General features: G+C 39.4%; 1 protein-coding gene across 6 annotated transcripts in view; it reads left to right on the forward strand.

Annotated features, from left to right (window-relative positions):
- SLC25A12 (solute carrier family 25 member 12) overlaps window positions 1-16,392 on the forward strand; it is a 48,989-nt gene extending 32,597 nt beyond the window's left edge. For all 6 annotated transcript variants that reach the window (XM_021400028.1, XM_021400025.1, XM_021400022.1 and 3 more), the window contains 7 exons: window positions 1,868-1,920; window positions 2,108-2,188; window positions 10,344-10,484; window positions 12,459-12,597; window positions 14,922-15,080; window positions 15,273-15,363; window positions 15,766-16,392. In XM_021400028.1, coding sequence (XP_021255703.1) covers window positions 1,868-1,920; window positions 2,108-2,188; window positions 10,344-10,484; window positions 12,459-12,597; window positions 14,922-15,080; window positions 15,273-15,363; window positions 15,766-15,955 — 854 coding nt within the window. In that variant the 3' untranslated portion in view covers window positions 15,956-16,392. The remainder of the gene's footprint in view (window positions 1-1,867; window positions 1,921-2,107; window positions 2,189-10,343; window positions 10,485-12,458; window positions 12,598-14,921; window positions 15,081-15,272; window positions 15,364-15,765) is intronic.

Raw genomic sequence — 17,491 nt, forward strand, 5'->3', positions numbered from 1 at the left:
TTAAAAAATATGTTTAGTAATTGTCTTTAAGATTGTTTAGCATGAAAGGTTTGTGTAGTTGTTCTGAAAGTGTTATGTTCAGTGGTCAGCATGTACTCATAGTATCAGATTACGTACAGAAGAGTATTGAACAGCAACAACAGAAATGTTTACAGAATTGACTGTAACTGGAATCTTATATTTCTGAGTGGGATTATCCTAAATTGTATTCTAATATATAATGATACAATATAGCTCTTTACTTCAGTTTGAAAAATAGACTTAAATGGATTTTGGAAAGTTCATATTTTAAAGTAAAAAATTCTGATTTTTGGTCAGGAAAACCATGATGCTTATGAAACCTGACATCCAACTTCTGAACTAATTATGAAGTATTTTCTAAGCTCCTAAGCTCCCTTGCTAGACCATGCTGAATCCCAGGTTCTCTAGAATACAGTGTGTGTGTGTCCGGGGTGTTTAGCTGCATGTAAAGGAGGAGACAGGGTGTGGGGATTTGTCTTGTGATGTTTTGTCTGGTAGTTTTCTTTTTATTTTTTTCCCCAAAGTACAGGCACTGCTGAGCTGGGTTTTCTTTTTGTGTTAGATCAGAGATTCAGGCTGGGAGGGCAGTATTTCTTTTTGTTATTGTCAACCTTTCTTTGTATTTAATAACTACCTTTCCTCTGCATAGTAAGACTGTGCATCACACAGAAGGTACTGTGTCGGAAGAAAACACTACACTGCATATATTAAGTGCTGAACTTTCTGTTTTGGTACCTTTGCTCTGAGCTTCCTTTTAGGGAAGTACTAAAAAAATTTTACTGACTGAGTACTTTGGGGAATTTTGAAGATTCTTTTATGAATTTTAGCTATCATTTTCTCTTAAGAGAGAGTAGTAAGTTACGTCACTGTAGTTTTGTTGATGTCTAAAGTTTGATATTATTAGTACAGGATTTCTTTATTTCTTAATTGGCAAGCATTTCTGACAAATTGGTATTCCCTAAGCATGGAAATGAACGCTTCTAATAAAAATAAACCCTTTAAGTTTTGTAATTTTATGCATAATGCCAGGATTACTACGGAGAAAATGAATTTAAAGATAACAGAGGCTGCTATAATTTCCGATTTCAGGAAGTTGAGACTGCCACCTACTGATTTTTTTTTTTCTTAAACCTATTAGTTCCTCAAAAAGTGTATGTACTTCTGTCAAAAGGCTGTTCATTTTGATAGTAGCTGTTTTCCAGGAGCAAGAGTCATTCAAAATTGATTTCTGCCAACTGATACTTCCTCTTGGCAAGATTAAAAAAAAGAATAATAATTGAAAGAGAGTTTAAAGAAGTTTATTTAGGACTCAACTAATGAAAATCTTTTACATCATTAGTTGACTGGAGCCTTGAGAAATCTCAGGTTAGTGATAGAATTTAGTTCATAATTTATCATAGTTGTGTGTATCTTTCATAATTAATCTCCTGTTTTAAGAATTAATTGTGAGATTTATGGGAAAATGATATTAAGGGCCAAAAAAACTCTAACAAAGTCAAATTAATTCTTATGTGAATAGGCATATGACAAGGTACATTCAGTCTTTTACCTTTTTTATTTTTCTGTACAGCAGCAGTATCAGACTTGCCTTGGTTGTGGAAGGTGGCTACAATTCACCCTTTTCATTACTATTTTCAACAGAAATCTTATTGTAAAATCCTATAGGTGTGAATATCCAGTGCTCTAGCAGCCTCACGTGCGTAAATGCCATCTACCTCAAAGGGTAACTGCCATCCACTTAAAAGGATGTCCCATGTGCAGGAAGACATTTCTGTAGAGCTCTTATAAAATTCTAGTTTCTTTATTAGGAAGATAATGTTGCCTTATGATGTCTTTGTTTCTATAGGCTTGTTACCACAGCTGATAGGTGTTGCTCCAGAAAAGGCTATTAAGCTAACTGTACGTATCTTTTTTTTTTCCTGACATCTTTTTGTTTGTTAACATACACAGGATTTGTTTCCTAAAATGTGTGAAAGATGACCACTTACAAGCACTCTAATAAATATGGTTACAGATGTACTTGATATGGGTTAATAAGGAGGAAGAATACCTTTAAACTGTGTGTAACGTATTGTATCTTCATTAGGTGAATGACTTTGTCAGAGACAAATTTACTAAGAAAGATGGTTCCATTCCACTTCCTGCAGAGATCCTTGCCGGAGGCTGTGTAAGTATCTATCCTGTACTGTTCATTCCTAGGAAAAATTGATTCTCAGTCATGTGCAGTACAGTTGGAATGACAGTTGTGTGTGTGCTATGTTGATTTGAACTGAACGTTTTTTCCAATTTACAAGAACAGAAAAAGGACTTTTTCTCTTCAGGAAAGCATGATTCTGAGTTCCCTTGGAATTATGTGCTTTAGCAACTTCTTTTGGCCTACTACGTAGCTTTCAGTTTAAGTGGTCTTTGTATTCACAGAAGAAGCTTCTGTGTGGCTACTTTCTGTACTTTTGCTTGGGATGACGATCAGGGTTAGTTTGGAGAGATACAGTTAGTCCTCATGAATGGATTATACGGATCATGTTCGAGTTTTCTTCTGGAACAAAAAAAAAGCTAGATAAAAAAAAAACCCAACTGTTTGTTCATGAAGTTTTCAAAAGGAAAAGAAATACACTCTTGAGCTTGCCACGTGTGATTCTCTTGCTTATTTGTGATAATGTGGAAAAACTGAATGATGTAGTCTTGCCTTTCAGGTAACAGGTTTGAGTGAATTTTCAGTTTAAGTTGCTTCATAGAATGTACCTACACTACTCCAGATGCGAACTACATCCCTTGTGTAAATATAGTTAAAAAACATATAATGTTTTCATTGAGATTGAGGATTCTAATTCAGTGGATCTCCAAGCAAGCTGTAAGTGGTTGGAGTTGATATTGATGATAGGGTTTTTTTTGTTTTCGTACATTGGCTAATTTCATTTGTGGGATTCACCAAGAGCTGTTAACCCTATAAAATGTTTAAGGTTTCAGTTAGTTTTCTTTTGTAGCAGGGAACACTAATAACTTCCAGTTGAGTAGGCTGACAAGCTGGTAAAAAACCTCCTCAGCTTGCAACAAACCTGGGGCAGAAAGGTTGTTGACCTCTGCAAACTTTTAATTCAAAGAAGCAGCCCTGAAGGGAGGCTGCTTATAGTTCTGCCTGATTGAATTTGGCAGCCTGGTACATGCTAGAGTCTTCACCTGTCAGTGTACAAAGTTTATTTTCTGAGAAATGTGAGAAAGCAGCTGTGATGTATAGCTAGCAAAAGACTAATTTTCTTCTGGAAAGCACATACAGATCATTTATAACAGAAGTGAATATAATTCATTAGTGTTCTTCTCTCTGTTGTGGTTACTACTTTTACATTGTTTTGTACTGAAATTATAGTATTAAACATCATCTACTTTAGAGGCTTTTCTGCGTCTTGATAGGTACTCCTTTTTCAAAATACATTTTTATTGTCTTACTGTAGTGAACATACAAAAATCGGGGAGAAATTTTAATTTCAGATAAGCTGTCCAAACACAACCCTTTGTACTAGCTGATTGTTGTAGCTGATATGATCTCCCAAAAGTGTGATAGAATTGCAGGGGTTGGAAGGGACTTCAAGAGATCATCAAGTCCAGCCCCTGCTAAAGCAGGTACCGTACAGTAGGTCGCACAGGTAGGCTTCCAGATGGGTCTTGAATATCTCCATAGAAGGAGACTCCACATCTCTCTGGGCAGCCTGTTCCAGTGCTCTGTCCCCCTTACTGCATAGAAGTTCTTCTGCATGTTTATATGGAGCTTTCTATGTTCAAACTTTAGGCCATTGCTCCTTGTCCTGTTGCTACACACCACCGAGGAGAGCCTGGCCTCATCCATTTGCCGCCCACCTCCCTTCAGATATTTATAAACATTTGTCAGATCCCCCTTCAGTCCTTTTTTCCCAGGCTGAACGGACTCAGGCTACTCAGCCTTTCCTCCTACAGGAGATGCTCCGAGCCCTTCATGAGCCCTTCATCATCTTTGTGGCCCTCCGCTGGACTTGAAGTAGATACGAATACATTTTTTGTTCCCATTGGGAGAATTTTAGATGAAGTTAGCCTCTGTAGGGCAGATGTTGGCACAGATTAGCAACCTCAGGGTTGTTTTAATTTCTTTGCAGCTTTGTTTGGATTATCTGATAATCTTACCAGCTGATGACTTTTCTATCTGCACTGATTTTTTTTAATGTCATTTTAGCTATTTCACTTCTTCCTAAATACCAGAATCATTATTAGCAAGCATATCAAGTTTATTCTAAATGTCTGAAAGGATTAATTAATTAAAACAGTAGCAATGTAATTGTTTCTGTCCTCTTTCTCCGCTGTCTTTTTCATCCTCATTGTGACAGCTTTTTTCCATGTTGACTTGCTTGGAAATAGTGTTGATCTTCTCATTTACTGTATTCATTGTATACTGCTTTTTTACAAAATACGATGAGATAACCAACAGTTACATCCAAGGAACTGCCACAAGCAACCTTAGTTCCTTTCTATGTGCCAGGGTAGACGGGCTTTCTCTTCTGGAGATACTACTTTTCTTCCTCATCTTTCCACAATTCTTTTCCTTCTCTCTCCGTTAGCCTAAAATTATGGGTTACTATGGCACTACTTGGCTTTTATCTATCCCAAAATTGTTTTCAGCATCTGGATTTAGGTAGCTTGTGGCTTCTTAAACATATCTTGACAAATATTAACGAACCAGCAAACTCTCAGGTAGGCAGGAAGATGGGATATCTTGTTCTGTTGATAGTACATTATAAGAAGAATACATTCAAAATGTGCTTTTCACCTCATCGTAACATCAGAAGAAACAGATCATACCTATGTGTAGCTCTCAGAGATGTACTTCTTACTATCGCTGACCCTCACTTGCCTGTGTTTAGCATTGACTCTTCTCCTGATTTACAGCAGTAGTGCTCCTTTTCATCATTTCTATGTGGAACTGGTAATGGATGAGCAAGCTGTTTTTCAGATGTTTTGTATGGTTTACAGCAGAAGCTGTCCTCACCGCTGGAGACCTACCTTCTCACAAGCAGTGCAGAAGCACGTTGTGTGCACCACTGTCCACAGCCTGGCATCAACAAAATTACTGTGAGGAAGCAGAAGCAGCAAGGGAAATAGTACAGCAGACCTAGCAAATTCTCCTCTCTGGATGGCAGTGCTGTATCAAAGCCCATGTATGGTATTACAGTCCTGTAAGAGTCACAAACGGGGACGACTAAAATCTTTGACGTTAGGACAGTAGCAGTTCCACGCAACCTGTGTTTGGTGCTCAGTGTCCTCAGCTCTGCGAGAAGTGCTGTATCATTCTGCAAAGGGCAACCGACAGAATCAGCAACTCCAAGAGACTGCATTAAGAAGATATTATTTCTTTCTCAACTGCTGTGAGATTTTGGAATAAATTCCCATCCTCAGTAAAAGGAAAAATCTTAATTCTCATAGCTGTTAACAGAGACATCCACCCAAGCACTAGCCTATTTATCCGGTCAGCTGCCTGCCAGTCTTCCTTCCTTACTGCAGGGCAGGGACCTCCCGCAGTCAGCCAGTGCCCTGTGTTTCTTGAAACGTACCTGCTAGCCTCTGGGCAATGTAAATGCCATTGGGGAGTGCGAGGTCTGCTCTGTCAAAGCCCAAATATTCCCAGCTGCTCTCAAGTTGTGGCCGTATTGGAAATCTGGTTAACAACTGCGTGGGGCAGCTCGGTTACATTGGTCAGGTCATACCTGTCAAGGAAACGGTTCTGGTCACTGATGGACGAAACTGATATCCCGTCTTCCTACCTTTCTGAGAGTTTGCTGGTTTGTTAATCAGCAGCAGCACTATCCACGCTTCCACATGTTCAGATAAAACTATTTATTTCCCTACTGTTACTGTAATTAATTGAATTTCGTTGTGATTTAGTGATTAGCATTTCTGCCTTTGGAGTTTTTAGCTACCATTAGGTAGCAGAGGGACTGAGTTAAGCTTTGGTGATGCTTTCCTGTATGCTGACAAGAGCTGGGGAGGCAGAAAACTCATACCTGATATGGACAGTGCTACTCAAAGAAACTCACCTGCATGATGGGCCAGGTGCTGTAGGGTAACTGTTCATCCTCAGCTGAGCCGTGTAAGTTGAAATCTAATGCTGTGTAAGTGATCCATAAGTACTGTCAGAGTAGATGAAAATGCTGTAATTTTGAGCTGTAGTTCCTATGATTTACATTGGTAAAAATGGATTTTTCCCATCAATGGAGTGTGCGTGGTGCTTAGCATTTCAAGAGGATGAATTCCATTTCATGTGAAAGACATTTCCGATTTGTGCTGCAGGATGTGAGGTGCCAGAAGGAGAGAGGGTCTAAGAACCTTTCTTGAAGGTGTAGGCGGTGCATCTGTTCGTGATTAAGAGCGGGGGATCTGTGTGTGTGTGCCTATACATGTACAAAGAGGTCCCAGAATTTTGCGTGTCAGACTACTGCTCTTCAAAATCTTGAAGACAGATACTCTACTTCTGTCTAAAATGGGAAGATAAAGTTAGAAGAAGAATTAAATGTTGCTACTTTGCTTTCTGTGGGAGACAGTTAAACTTAGGGAGAAATGTACTGTTTAGTAAAAGAAACAACAAGCTTACTGTGGGTGCACGAGCAATGAAAGTTTGGCCTTGAGAAAGGAGTGCAAGTTCTTTTGATGTGTTTGAAGTAGGATGTTTTAAGCAGCATCTTATTTTAGCTGCTTCTGTGGGGTATGGTTATGGTCCAGGATGTGGCGGTTTCAGAAAGGAAGGAAGGAAGGGCTTGAAATAGGCCTCTCCCACTTTGTAGCATATGCCTTTGGGTGGAATTGGAAAGGGCAAGAGGTCTCATGTTGCGGGGTCATTTGTGTATTTCCTTCAGCCTTTGGCATGTCATGAGGCGTTTGCTGTGGGATCTCAAACTACATCTTTTCTCTCATAACCTTTGCTGTCAGATTTAGTTCCTTTATTTGCTCCTTGTAGAGTTATTTTACATGACATTAAGGTTAAGTAGAAGCTTTTATTACTGGTATTTTTGATGTGCATGAATAACCTCCATTCAGAAACAAATTTGTCAACCTTTTTTAAAGTGTCCATTGTAATTTATGTGCGAAGGAAGATTTTCTTGGGGAGGAAATCTAGATTTAATGCACCTCCTGTGAAAGAAATTCAAGGACTGTAGTGTGTACCTCTGTGTGCGTATACATGCGCACGTGCATTTAAAACACATAGCTGACAGCTGAAATAAGGTACTTTGAAAAAGAATGATGGTGATTGCCAATGATTTGCACGGGAGCACGGAGATTTGTATTGCAACCCTGCACACCGCCAGTTTCTTTCCTTTGTGTCTGTGTCTTCTGCGTCCCCTTCTGAGGCGCTTCTTGTGCTGCTGGGGAAGCCAGGCAGTGCCGTCCCTCCACCTCGTTCTTCCTCAGACACGCAAACGTTTTCTTAAAAACAAAACCAGAACAAAACCCCTCCCCTTCACTTCTTAAAAAGCACACAATAAAAAAGTGAGTTTTCTTGTGTTGTATGTTGCCTTTGTGTATGATGTGATAAAGACCTCATTCATTCATGAAGCTGAATTCAGTGTAGATCTTTGTGTGAATCGAGTTATTCCTGTGCAGAAAAGTTTGCTGACTCCAGACATAACTGCATGAAAGGGAGGAGATTGGGCAGCAGCCTTTATTGCTGACAGGCAGTGTTTCACTGGATATCTTGGTGGTTACTGCTCTTCCTAAGGAAGCTGGATGTGAGAAGTTTGTCAACACCAAATACGCGATGTTCAAAACAAGTAAAGAACTTTTTAGGAGGTTTTCTACTGATAATATAGGTTAGGGTTTTTCTTATGTTTTATTTTACTCAGTAATCTGCTTATCAAGTCATTTAACTATTAATATTGTTGTTATACATAATTCTCTATTAACAGCATAAAATTGGTAACACTTTAGTATTACTACTAAGTTATGAAAAAGTTCTGTTTAGAGTTTTATCTGTTCATTGTGCATCAGAACTGGGTTGAGAACTGCGGAGGGAGGCAGTTGTGCACCTGGGGGAGGAGGAGGCTAATTGTGGGAAGATTGAATTCGGGGCGAAAAATACAAATGTTTACGAATTGGCCTATTTGTGTTTCTGTGGTAGGCGTAGGGCAAATAGGAAGAGTTATTTTGGCTGCTCTGCAGGATGTGCTAATTTATGACAGATTAAAAAGAAAAAATTGAATTTCACATATGTAAATAAAGAATGCATATTAAATAGGCAGGTAGCAGATAATTGTCCAGGTGAATTTCTGGCTTAGTGACTAAACCGTAAGTTGAGGGTTGTGGGGTTTTTTTTTGTTTTGTTTTGTTTTTTTAACTTTAATGATGCACTGTATTATGTAGTAAGAGAATTCTGATTAATGTTTTATCCACAGTATAAAAAAATGTAGGGAAACTATAAACAGTTGAAATTGTTTTTCTATTCAAAGCAATATGGAAAAAAAATTGGTTATTGTTTAACAGAATTTGCCAGATGAGAATTATAAAAGTTTTGTTTAGATTGAAACTTTTCCAAGCAGGAGAGCCGTTTCTTCTTACATGCATAGGTCTGTATGAAGTGGAAAGGAAAAGGTAAGATAGGAAGTAAATAAGGTCTGAAGAGCAGCTTTGGATGTGAGTGGTGTCAGGGAACTGAGAAAAGTTTATGCATTAAGTCCAGGAAACAAAGAAGATGGGGTCAGTTTGTCCGGACTGGGAATTCCAGACGGTCTTCCAGACGGTTGCAGTAAGGATAAGTAATCAAAAGCAGAGGTCGATATGCCAGTGTTTGGGTCAAGGATTTCCAGTGTCGGTACTGACTGAAGTATCTTATCCTTGGTCAGTGAAGACTCCATTCCACAGCCTCAGCCAGAGCGCTCAGAGTGTTTCCTTGTTCTCTGTAAGAGCCATTGAGGTCTTTTTCTCAAATCTGGAATAAGTTTCCAACTTCTAAGATGTGCTCCCAGGCTCCCCTCAGTTCTGCCTGTTGCTGGAGAGAAGAAGATGTGCTACAGCAGAGACATAACAGAAAGGATTAATGTTAATTAGTTCTGAATCAACTGGGGAATGCCAGGAGGTGGGATAGCGAACTGACCATTGATTTTTAGTTTTAGTTTTTTTCTGCGCGCACCCCCAGTTTCACAAAGAGAGTTTATTTCCTGGGCTACCTAGAAGTGCAAAAAGAAGCTTTAAATACAGATGTTCTGTATCTTTTTCTTCAGTAAAGTGTGATAGGTTGACTGAGAAGATCAAGACTATGAGGGGCTTTCAAAGTGGGGAAGAAATGCTTTTTGAAGGTGGTTGTATTTAGGTGGCTGTATGGCATACATTTTAGAGAACTGGTTTTAAATGGACAGAGATGGTTCAGAAAGAAGGGGAGGAAGAAAGTTTAGTAAAATCCAGCTGTTTTGTGCTGAACCACGCACTTCTCTAGAAGTGAATAGTAGCACCTACAGTGTACCAAAGAGAAGTCTAAACATGTCATGTTAAACAGGCATACGCGCTCCTGAAATGAAACAGTCAGATGGAAACTGAAACATACTTCTTTGGAAGTCACTGGTTGAAGTGCAGACTTTGAAGGTTCTCTGCAACTCTATTGCTAGGGAGAAGGAAGCAAGGCAGTCCTTCAGCCCTGCTAGCAGAACATCTCCTGCGCGTGGAATGCCGTGCTCAGCTCAGAGAAAGATACGGCTCCTGCTTGTATCTAGTATCTTATTTTGAAATGTTACTCTTCCTATTTAAATTTTATATTTTGTTTCCAATTAGGACAATTACAGTCTACTGAACAAAATTCCAAACACCTTTTCTAATAATTTAAAATTACACCATTAAATGCAAATTTACTTTTTAAACAGCATCACCGCTAAATGCTAATAGCATGTCTACGCATTGGTGATGGATTATTATTGAATAAACATAAGGTCTTCTTTGTGAGTGTTTGATGCCCTAGCGGTGCAAGTCTAATGATTGTTGTAGCCTAATGTTTAGTGCACTATCTGATAGACTTCTGTGCAGTCTCATGACATTTAGAAAGTGATGTGAAGGAGAATTGCAGAGGCAAACCAAATTAGTCTACTTCAGTGAAATATAAACATATAAATGTAAGAATTTATGTGAATTCTGTACAAAACCATGATTTCTGATTTGGGCTTTTAACCTCCAGACATGTGCTTTATTAACTCTCACTCGTGGGTTTTTGTTTGAGAATATGAGCCAGCGCAGTGAGAGGTGAAGGCACTCTGCACCTTGCAAAGTCAGCGTGTCACCACATGCTCCAGTAATGCAATTTGCTTTCTTTTTCTTTGGGTTTGCAGGCAGGAGCTTCCCAGGTCATCTTCACTAATCCACTGGAGATTGTAAAGATTCGGCTGCAGGTAGCGGGAGAAATTACTACAGGACCCAGAGTCAGTGCCCTCTCTGTTATGAAAGATTTAGGCCTTCTTGGTCTCTATAAGGTATGTGTTTCTGCTCTGAGTGGCTTCATTATAGCTCTGCTAACCCATTTTATGCTAAACTTTTACGGCGTTGAAACAAAAACTGTGTTAAAAACAAAGAAACCTTTTGAATTTAGAACCAATTTCTTCCTGCAGGGCAGCCCCACAGTGGAAAACTGAAGAAAACCCACTTCTATATTAATGGCAGTGGGATACATAAAAGTACTCCCCCATTCTGTCCTCTGGGCTTTTATACCGAGCTACAGGGAGTCCTGTATTGCAGACCTGCTGGCTTCTAGCACTGATAATTTCATTTGGTGGGGTTTTGTGAAAAGTTTCTTTACCTTTCCTGCGTGTTTTTCTTACGTTTATTTTGAATCTCCATTATCTCTATTGTTATCTTTGCAGCGGGATATTCTCTTTGTCTTAATAATTTGATGGCAGCGAAACAGTGGCGTAGTTTAGTAGGATTCAGATTTTTAAGAAGGTAAATGGTGGGATTTGTCAATAACAAATTCCACTTAAAAAAAGCCCATACTGTACTGTACTTCAGCAGAGTGCCAGTCAACAGATTCCTTCCCTGCAGGTACACTTGCTACCATCATTACAGATCAGATGTAATGGAGCAGAAGCTATTAGTTTTCTTAAACAAGGAATAGCATTGCTTGCTGTATCTTCTGCTGGCGCAAGGGGTAATACGTAAATTCAGCACTTGTATTATCTGTGCACTTAGAAAACATCGCTTTGCCTGATTTGTCCATAGACCTGTAATAATAGTATAGAAATGTGCAAATTTGTTTCTGGAGCTGAAGCTTTTGCTTAGAATTCAATAAATCAGATTAACAACCACTACGTTTCCCGAAGATCACGGATGTTTTGGTACGTGGGACAAAGTTACCATTTCTCTTTGCAGTAATTCAACAATTGAGCTTACTAAAAATTCTGCTCTCCTTTAGAATTGCGTTATCTTTTGTGAGTAACTGCACAAACTCATCTTAGAGCACAAACTATCTGCGTGGAAATCACTAAGGCACGAGATTCTCTGTAGCTGGCATCCTACTTCAGCCACACAGGGTTTGTAACACGTGCTGCCTGTTCCACTGAATCTAACCACAGAGCGGGACTGGTCTCAGCTGGGCCCATTGTGTGGAAGCTGCTGCCTGGAGTAAAGTGTACCAGAGCACTAGTCTGGAAAGGACGCTGTTTTTGTAACCTGCGTGCTTCCAGGGTATATGGACGAGATTATTTGACATGCAGTTGGTTGGTTAAGCTTTGTACTGAAGGAGTTATTTTTAGTTAGTTACTAAAAGAAAAATATTAAATATGTTTTGTTGGGAGCATTCCACTATTTCTACAGCTTACAAACATCTTTTGAGGCACTCTTTCATGCCAGGTTTTTGGCAGAAGCTACTTCTTAGAGTGTTACCATAGGCCTATAGGTTTGCCTCCCTGTATCTTCTCCTCACCGAAAGCCTCCCGTTTTGCAGTGGTTTCCCTTTTTGGTAGCCTTTTGGTTCAGCTTCTTCACTCAGCTACGTGATCACCTGTGCAGAGCAGTAAGAGGTGTTACAAACCTAGATGGTATTGTAGTGATGCTTTTGTGTTTGATGGAAAGAATGGCATGCGAGGACTTGTCTCGCTGCTTCTGTGGCTGTGGGTCATTGTGAGAAGGACATCAGGACAAACCTTGTTGCTTTCATTGTCATGAGTGGACACATCAAATATAAAAGGCACTTATCCTAGGCACTGATGTCAGAGTTGTCTTTGCATAGCGCTTAATAAACTTAGAGGTGAACCTTGCATCATCCTTACTCTAGAAGCCTGCTTTGGTCTTTTATTTGAGTTCGATTCCACATCTCCTGTTTCCTGAACCATTTTATTTTCTGTGTTGTTTACCTGGTAGAGCAAGAGAGCTGATGCTTCCTGGGCTCTGGATGTCAATTTTCACCTTATTTACAAAACTTATTTTTATTACGTCTCTTTTCTGCGTGACAGGGTGCCAAAGCATGTTTCCTCAGAGACATTCCCTTTTCTGCAATCTACTTTCCTGTTTATGCTCATAGCAAACTGATGCTCGCTGATGAAAATGGCCATGTGGGAGGGCTTAATCTCCTTGCAGCTGGAGCCATTGCAGGTAATTTTTTTCTTTTAGTAAGTAATATTTAATATTCATTCGGTAGCCCCATATAAAGGAAGGGTATGATACTATTGTGTCTGATTTAATCTAAATTTGATCACTGTTATCCTTAGTGGGAGGCGATGTAATTTTGATGAGAGCTAATTACATTTGCATAATGTGGATAAACAGTGTAATGCAGCTCAGCAACTTGTAGTCAAATTTCATCTGTCTGTCTCGATGGGGTTTTACTTGTTACTGTGCTCTCTGAGTTGAAGGCTAATTTGAATCTTTGATGAACATAAAATTGAGATATCAGAAGAGCTAAGAAGAAAATGACTTACCTGGTTTTGGATTCCTGGATAACTGAGAGGAAACTTAGTTCAAAGGCAATTGCCAAAAACAGGGCATTAGTTTGTAAAGAAGCCGAGGCTGAAGTATCATACTGTGAAATTTAAAATATTCTGAAGGCTTCTCAAAAACGTTCAGTATAAACAGAAAAAGCGACAGTGATGGGTAAGTTGTTTTTGCTAAATGGCACATGTTGTAGAATACTGGATATAGGAATTGTAGTGATGGATGTTTGAAAGGGCAGATCCTGTTAAGATCACCAGGGTGGAAACCATAGAAGTGCAGAATCATTAAGGTTGGAAAAGACCTCTAAGGTCACCTAGTCCAACTGCAACCCATCCCCACCACGCCCTTTAACCATGTCCCTCTGTGCCACATCTCCACAGTTCTTGAGCACCTCTAGGCAGCCGCAGCCTCTCAGTTGTGAACCAGTCAGTGTCGGCTTCTGTGTAGTTTAGAAACCCCCTTGGGTGGACAGGCCGTTGTTACTGGTTGCAGTTGTGAGGAATAGCTGTACGTACGTTCATCGGTCATAGGCAGTCTGCGTGTCAGTCCCACGGTGACTTGAGGCAGAGCTTGGCTCTGCTCTTTGCCAGCTGGTTCTTTCCTGGTGTCAGAGGGAAGAGAGACCAGCTGGGAAACCAGTAACAGAGTTGTAGCCCTGTGTACTCTCACATAATGCAGGACTGCCTACCTTGCTGCACTCACAGAAGTACATACAAATATTATTAACTTCTATCTCATAATACTCATCTTTTATTAGATCGCAAACTTCAAAGCTTCTTTTTGCCTGGTTGGTGTTTCTGGGTCATTCATATACTAAGTAATGAACTCTATTAAAAAGGTGTTTAAACCTCATAGGCCTGGTTTCTACAGCTTGTACAGGAACCTGCCTTTCCAAATGACACATTTCAAACTCCTGATTGCTTCATCTATTCCTGTTATGCATGCGCAGCAGGGAAGAGTGCACTCTGAACATATCTGCTTGCAAGAGAAAATCTACATGTGGTTGCTATTAGTGTACGCTTTGTGGGTTTAACTACGTTGTTCCCATTCACTTTAACACCTTCTGAATTGATCAGTGACACTTGCGAGTGTATGATCGCCTATAAAAGATAGTGACTTATTACATCTTTATTTCAATATTAACCAATAGTGAAAGTTCAAGGAAGTCGAAATTAATTTCAAAAATTCTAAATATGTCAGAAAACTGTTCCTCTTTTGATGAGGATGAAATTTTTACAGTATTCAGAAGTATTCAGAAATACCTTAAATAACAGAGGTATAGGTGGAGAACATTCTGAAAACTGTCTCCTTTCCTTTGACTGGAAAGCTGGGAGTGGTGCCTTGGAAGTAGAGATATGCTCTTCCATTGCAGTTGGCTAATATCGTGCTGCTGGTACAAAGCAGGCTTCTAAAGCGCCTTCCTTGTCCTGTCTTTTCACGGCTTGCCTAACTGAAGCAAGCAGCACGCGTTCTCCTACAAAATAGCCCAAACAGCAGTACAGAAATAATTCTTTAGAATAGGTATTTGAAGTAGTAATTTCCTTACTAACGCTTTTAAGACCTGGCTGTATCGGATTCGAGTTCCCGGATGAATCGTCTGTATAATTTGCAAAATATTCTGTGGACTATGCGAATACAGTAAGGTGGCACAGCTGAGTTTTGTCATAGATCTCCTTTCTGATTTCATATATAACATACGTGTGAGTTTAAAAATGCTTCATCTACTTGATGGGATGTTGAGAGAATCGCTGTTAATATTTCATGATTATTTTTTCCTCCACTCTCAGCTATGGCCATTAGGCTAGGAAGAAAAGAAAGGATAATACCAGCGGTTTATATTAGCTTCAAGTATAAGAACTTGCCTTTTTAGTAACGTCCAATTCTTGCAAAAAAATATTCAAGGTTGCCATTGTATTTTTCAGTTAGAAGGGTTTCATCTTTTACAAGAATCTTTGTGCAAATTAAATGTAGTTTTCTTCTAAAAGGTGTGCCTGCTGCTTCTTTGGTAACCCCTGCTGATGTCATCAAGACAAGACTGCAAGTGGCAGCTCGCGCTGGTCAGACAACATACAGTGGAGTTATTGACTGCTTTGGGAAGATTCTCCGGGAAGAAGGCCCTTCGGCTTTTTGGAAGGGAGCCGCAGGTGAGAAATGCACATTGAGTGTCATGACTGACCCGGCTTCTCTAAGTAAGTCCGTACCTGCGGCTGTTCTAGAGCAGCATTTAAAAGGTCTGATCCTAAACAATGTAACTTTAACATTTCGTTACAAAATGTTCAGCTTCTCTCCTGAGAAAGTGCCTTTTGTTTGACGCTGTCACTTGCCATGTTCAACAGCTCGTGTGTTCAGATCTTCGCCCCAGTTCGGTGTTACTTTGGTCACTTATGAACTTCTGCAGAGGTGGTTTTATGTCGATTTTGGAGGCCTGTAAGTCAAACATTTGCTTTTAAACTTGCAATAAATACCTGCAAAGTTCAAAAACCATGCTTTTTTCAAGCCTGGGACCACTTAAACTTGGTGGTTTTGTGCAGTTGTACCTAAGGTTTGTAGTATGAGCAAAACAAGAGTAATTAATAGAGAGAAGCTTAATTGTATGCTACTTCTAAACAGGTGAAGAGATTAAAAAAAACCAATTTAATATATATTTTAATACATGACATAAAATTTGTCTTTCTAGCGTAGCAAGATACTTTGTCCTTCTTACCAGTACCATAGGGAGTTAAAAGAAGTTGGTCTCAGTTGCCCATTAAGCAGTGCTGTGAACCACCCCCACCTGACTATTATTAAGCAGTAGAAAAGCTTTTTTTTCATTCTTCTTCCTTCAAACAGCAAACCTTCTGGGTCAGAGCCTACGCCGAAAACTCGAATTTCAGATCTTCCTCCTGTTAACCCTGAACACATAGGTGGATACAGACTTGCTACAGCTACTTTTGCCGGTATAGAAAACAAATTTGGTTTGTATCTTCCCAAGTTTCGGTCTTCTGGCACCGTCTTAGCTCAAGCAAAAAGTAGCAGCTGAATCTCGAAGAGACGTTTCAGCCTATGGCAGTGATGCAGTGCTAGAAATTCACGACAGTAGTACTGTAATTTTTTCCAGTCAGCTGCATGTTGTTCTAGCTGAACTGAGCTTGCAAATCAAATTACTCCTTTCTAATACTGATAAATACACACGTATCTGTTTCTGAACTAGTTGTTGCACACAACCTGACTGAAGCTTTGGGTCTATGCCTTGTTTTTAACCAGTGGCACGAATGTGTAAGCCTAAGCTTTGCCTCGCACAGCTTGCATTTAATGTTACTGTACATATTGTACATCTTTGTACAGAGACATCATGGCATCTCTACACATACATTTATATAATGGATATTGCAGTTTGAAATAGTTTGAAATGTACAGAATGTTTAGAAGGCTTTTTGTTAAGACTCACGTGACAATAAAATATTTAAAACCATTTAAGTCAGTTCACTTCTTCGTGGTTATAGAGAAGTTGTCCAATACGATTTTTCTTCTCTGCAGATTACAGACTAAAGGGTAAGGATTAGATGCAGCCCTTTAATGAACGTACGGTGCAGTATGTAGCCTCTGCAGGAATGCCATTTACTCTGACCTAGTTACAGCAAAAGTATTAAGACGCAAGGTGCTGGCTTGTAAGTATAAAAGAACTCAGTACTTGGATGAACACATGCAGTGTTTTATTTTACAGCATTATTTTGCAACAAAGAATTCCCCTAAAGCACACGATAACACTAATTGTGCAACAGATCTTACCTCGATGGTAGCATATTTAAAATATGCTGTTATTAAAAGAGACTTTTTTTTTTAAACAGGATTTATTTGGAGTGCTTGTATTTGAGTAGCAAACTGCACTGAAGTGGTACAATAGCTCTGGTACTACCCCATTCAAAATCAAAAGTACGTGAGAACTAAGAACAGCTGTGGCCAACTCTCTCTGCTGAAATGCATCTCTGGGCAGATCCATACAATCTGCACGATCTAGGAAATCAACTTTTTAAGTGTTTGACAAATTAAGACTGGGTATTACTTTAATCTGAGGTATGTCTTAAGCAAAGTGACATCAGCTGTGCTTTTGATAATGGAGAATGAAGTACTGCACAAAGAACGGAAACACCACCCCACCTGCTCAGCAGTTAGTATCTGATTTTGACCACTGCGTGAAATAACTAGATGCATAACTGCCCCTGTCTATTAACAAAATTCCGTCATCTTCTGCCCAGGAAGCTTCTATAACTGTAATAAAATAGACCTGTAGTCCACCTACCCAGAGAGCCCAGTGCACACAGATTCACACCAGGAAGACAAAGAACTCCAGAATGGAAAACTAACAGAAACTGAAGGCAGTCACTATATTTCTAGATAGTTTTTACCACTGACAGGCTAAGTTATAATAAATTATTTGTATTTTGTTATATAAAAGCAAAAAAAAAATTCTAATAAGCAGAACTGGCTTTGACTGAGAATAAGTTCCAGTTGAGTAGAATGCAAAAAGTAAAGGGAAAGAAGCTTGAACAACTCTTCTAGTTTATTTTTAAACTTA

This window comes from Numida meleagris, chromosome 5 (genome assembly GCF_002078875.1).
Source record: "Numida meleagris isolate 19003 breed g44 Domestic line chromosome 5, NumMel1.0, whole genome shotgun sequence".
Lineage (NCBI taxonomy): Eukaryota > Metazoa > Chordata > Aves > Galliformes > Numididae > Numida > Numida meleagris.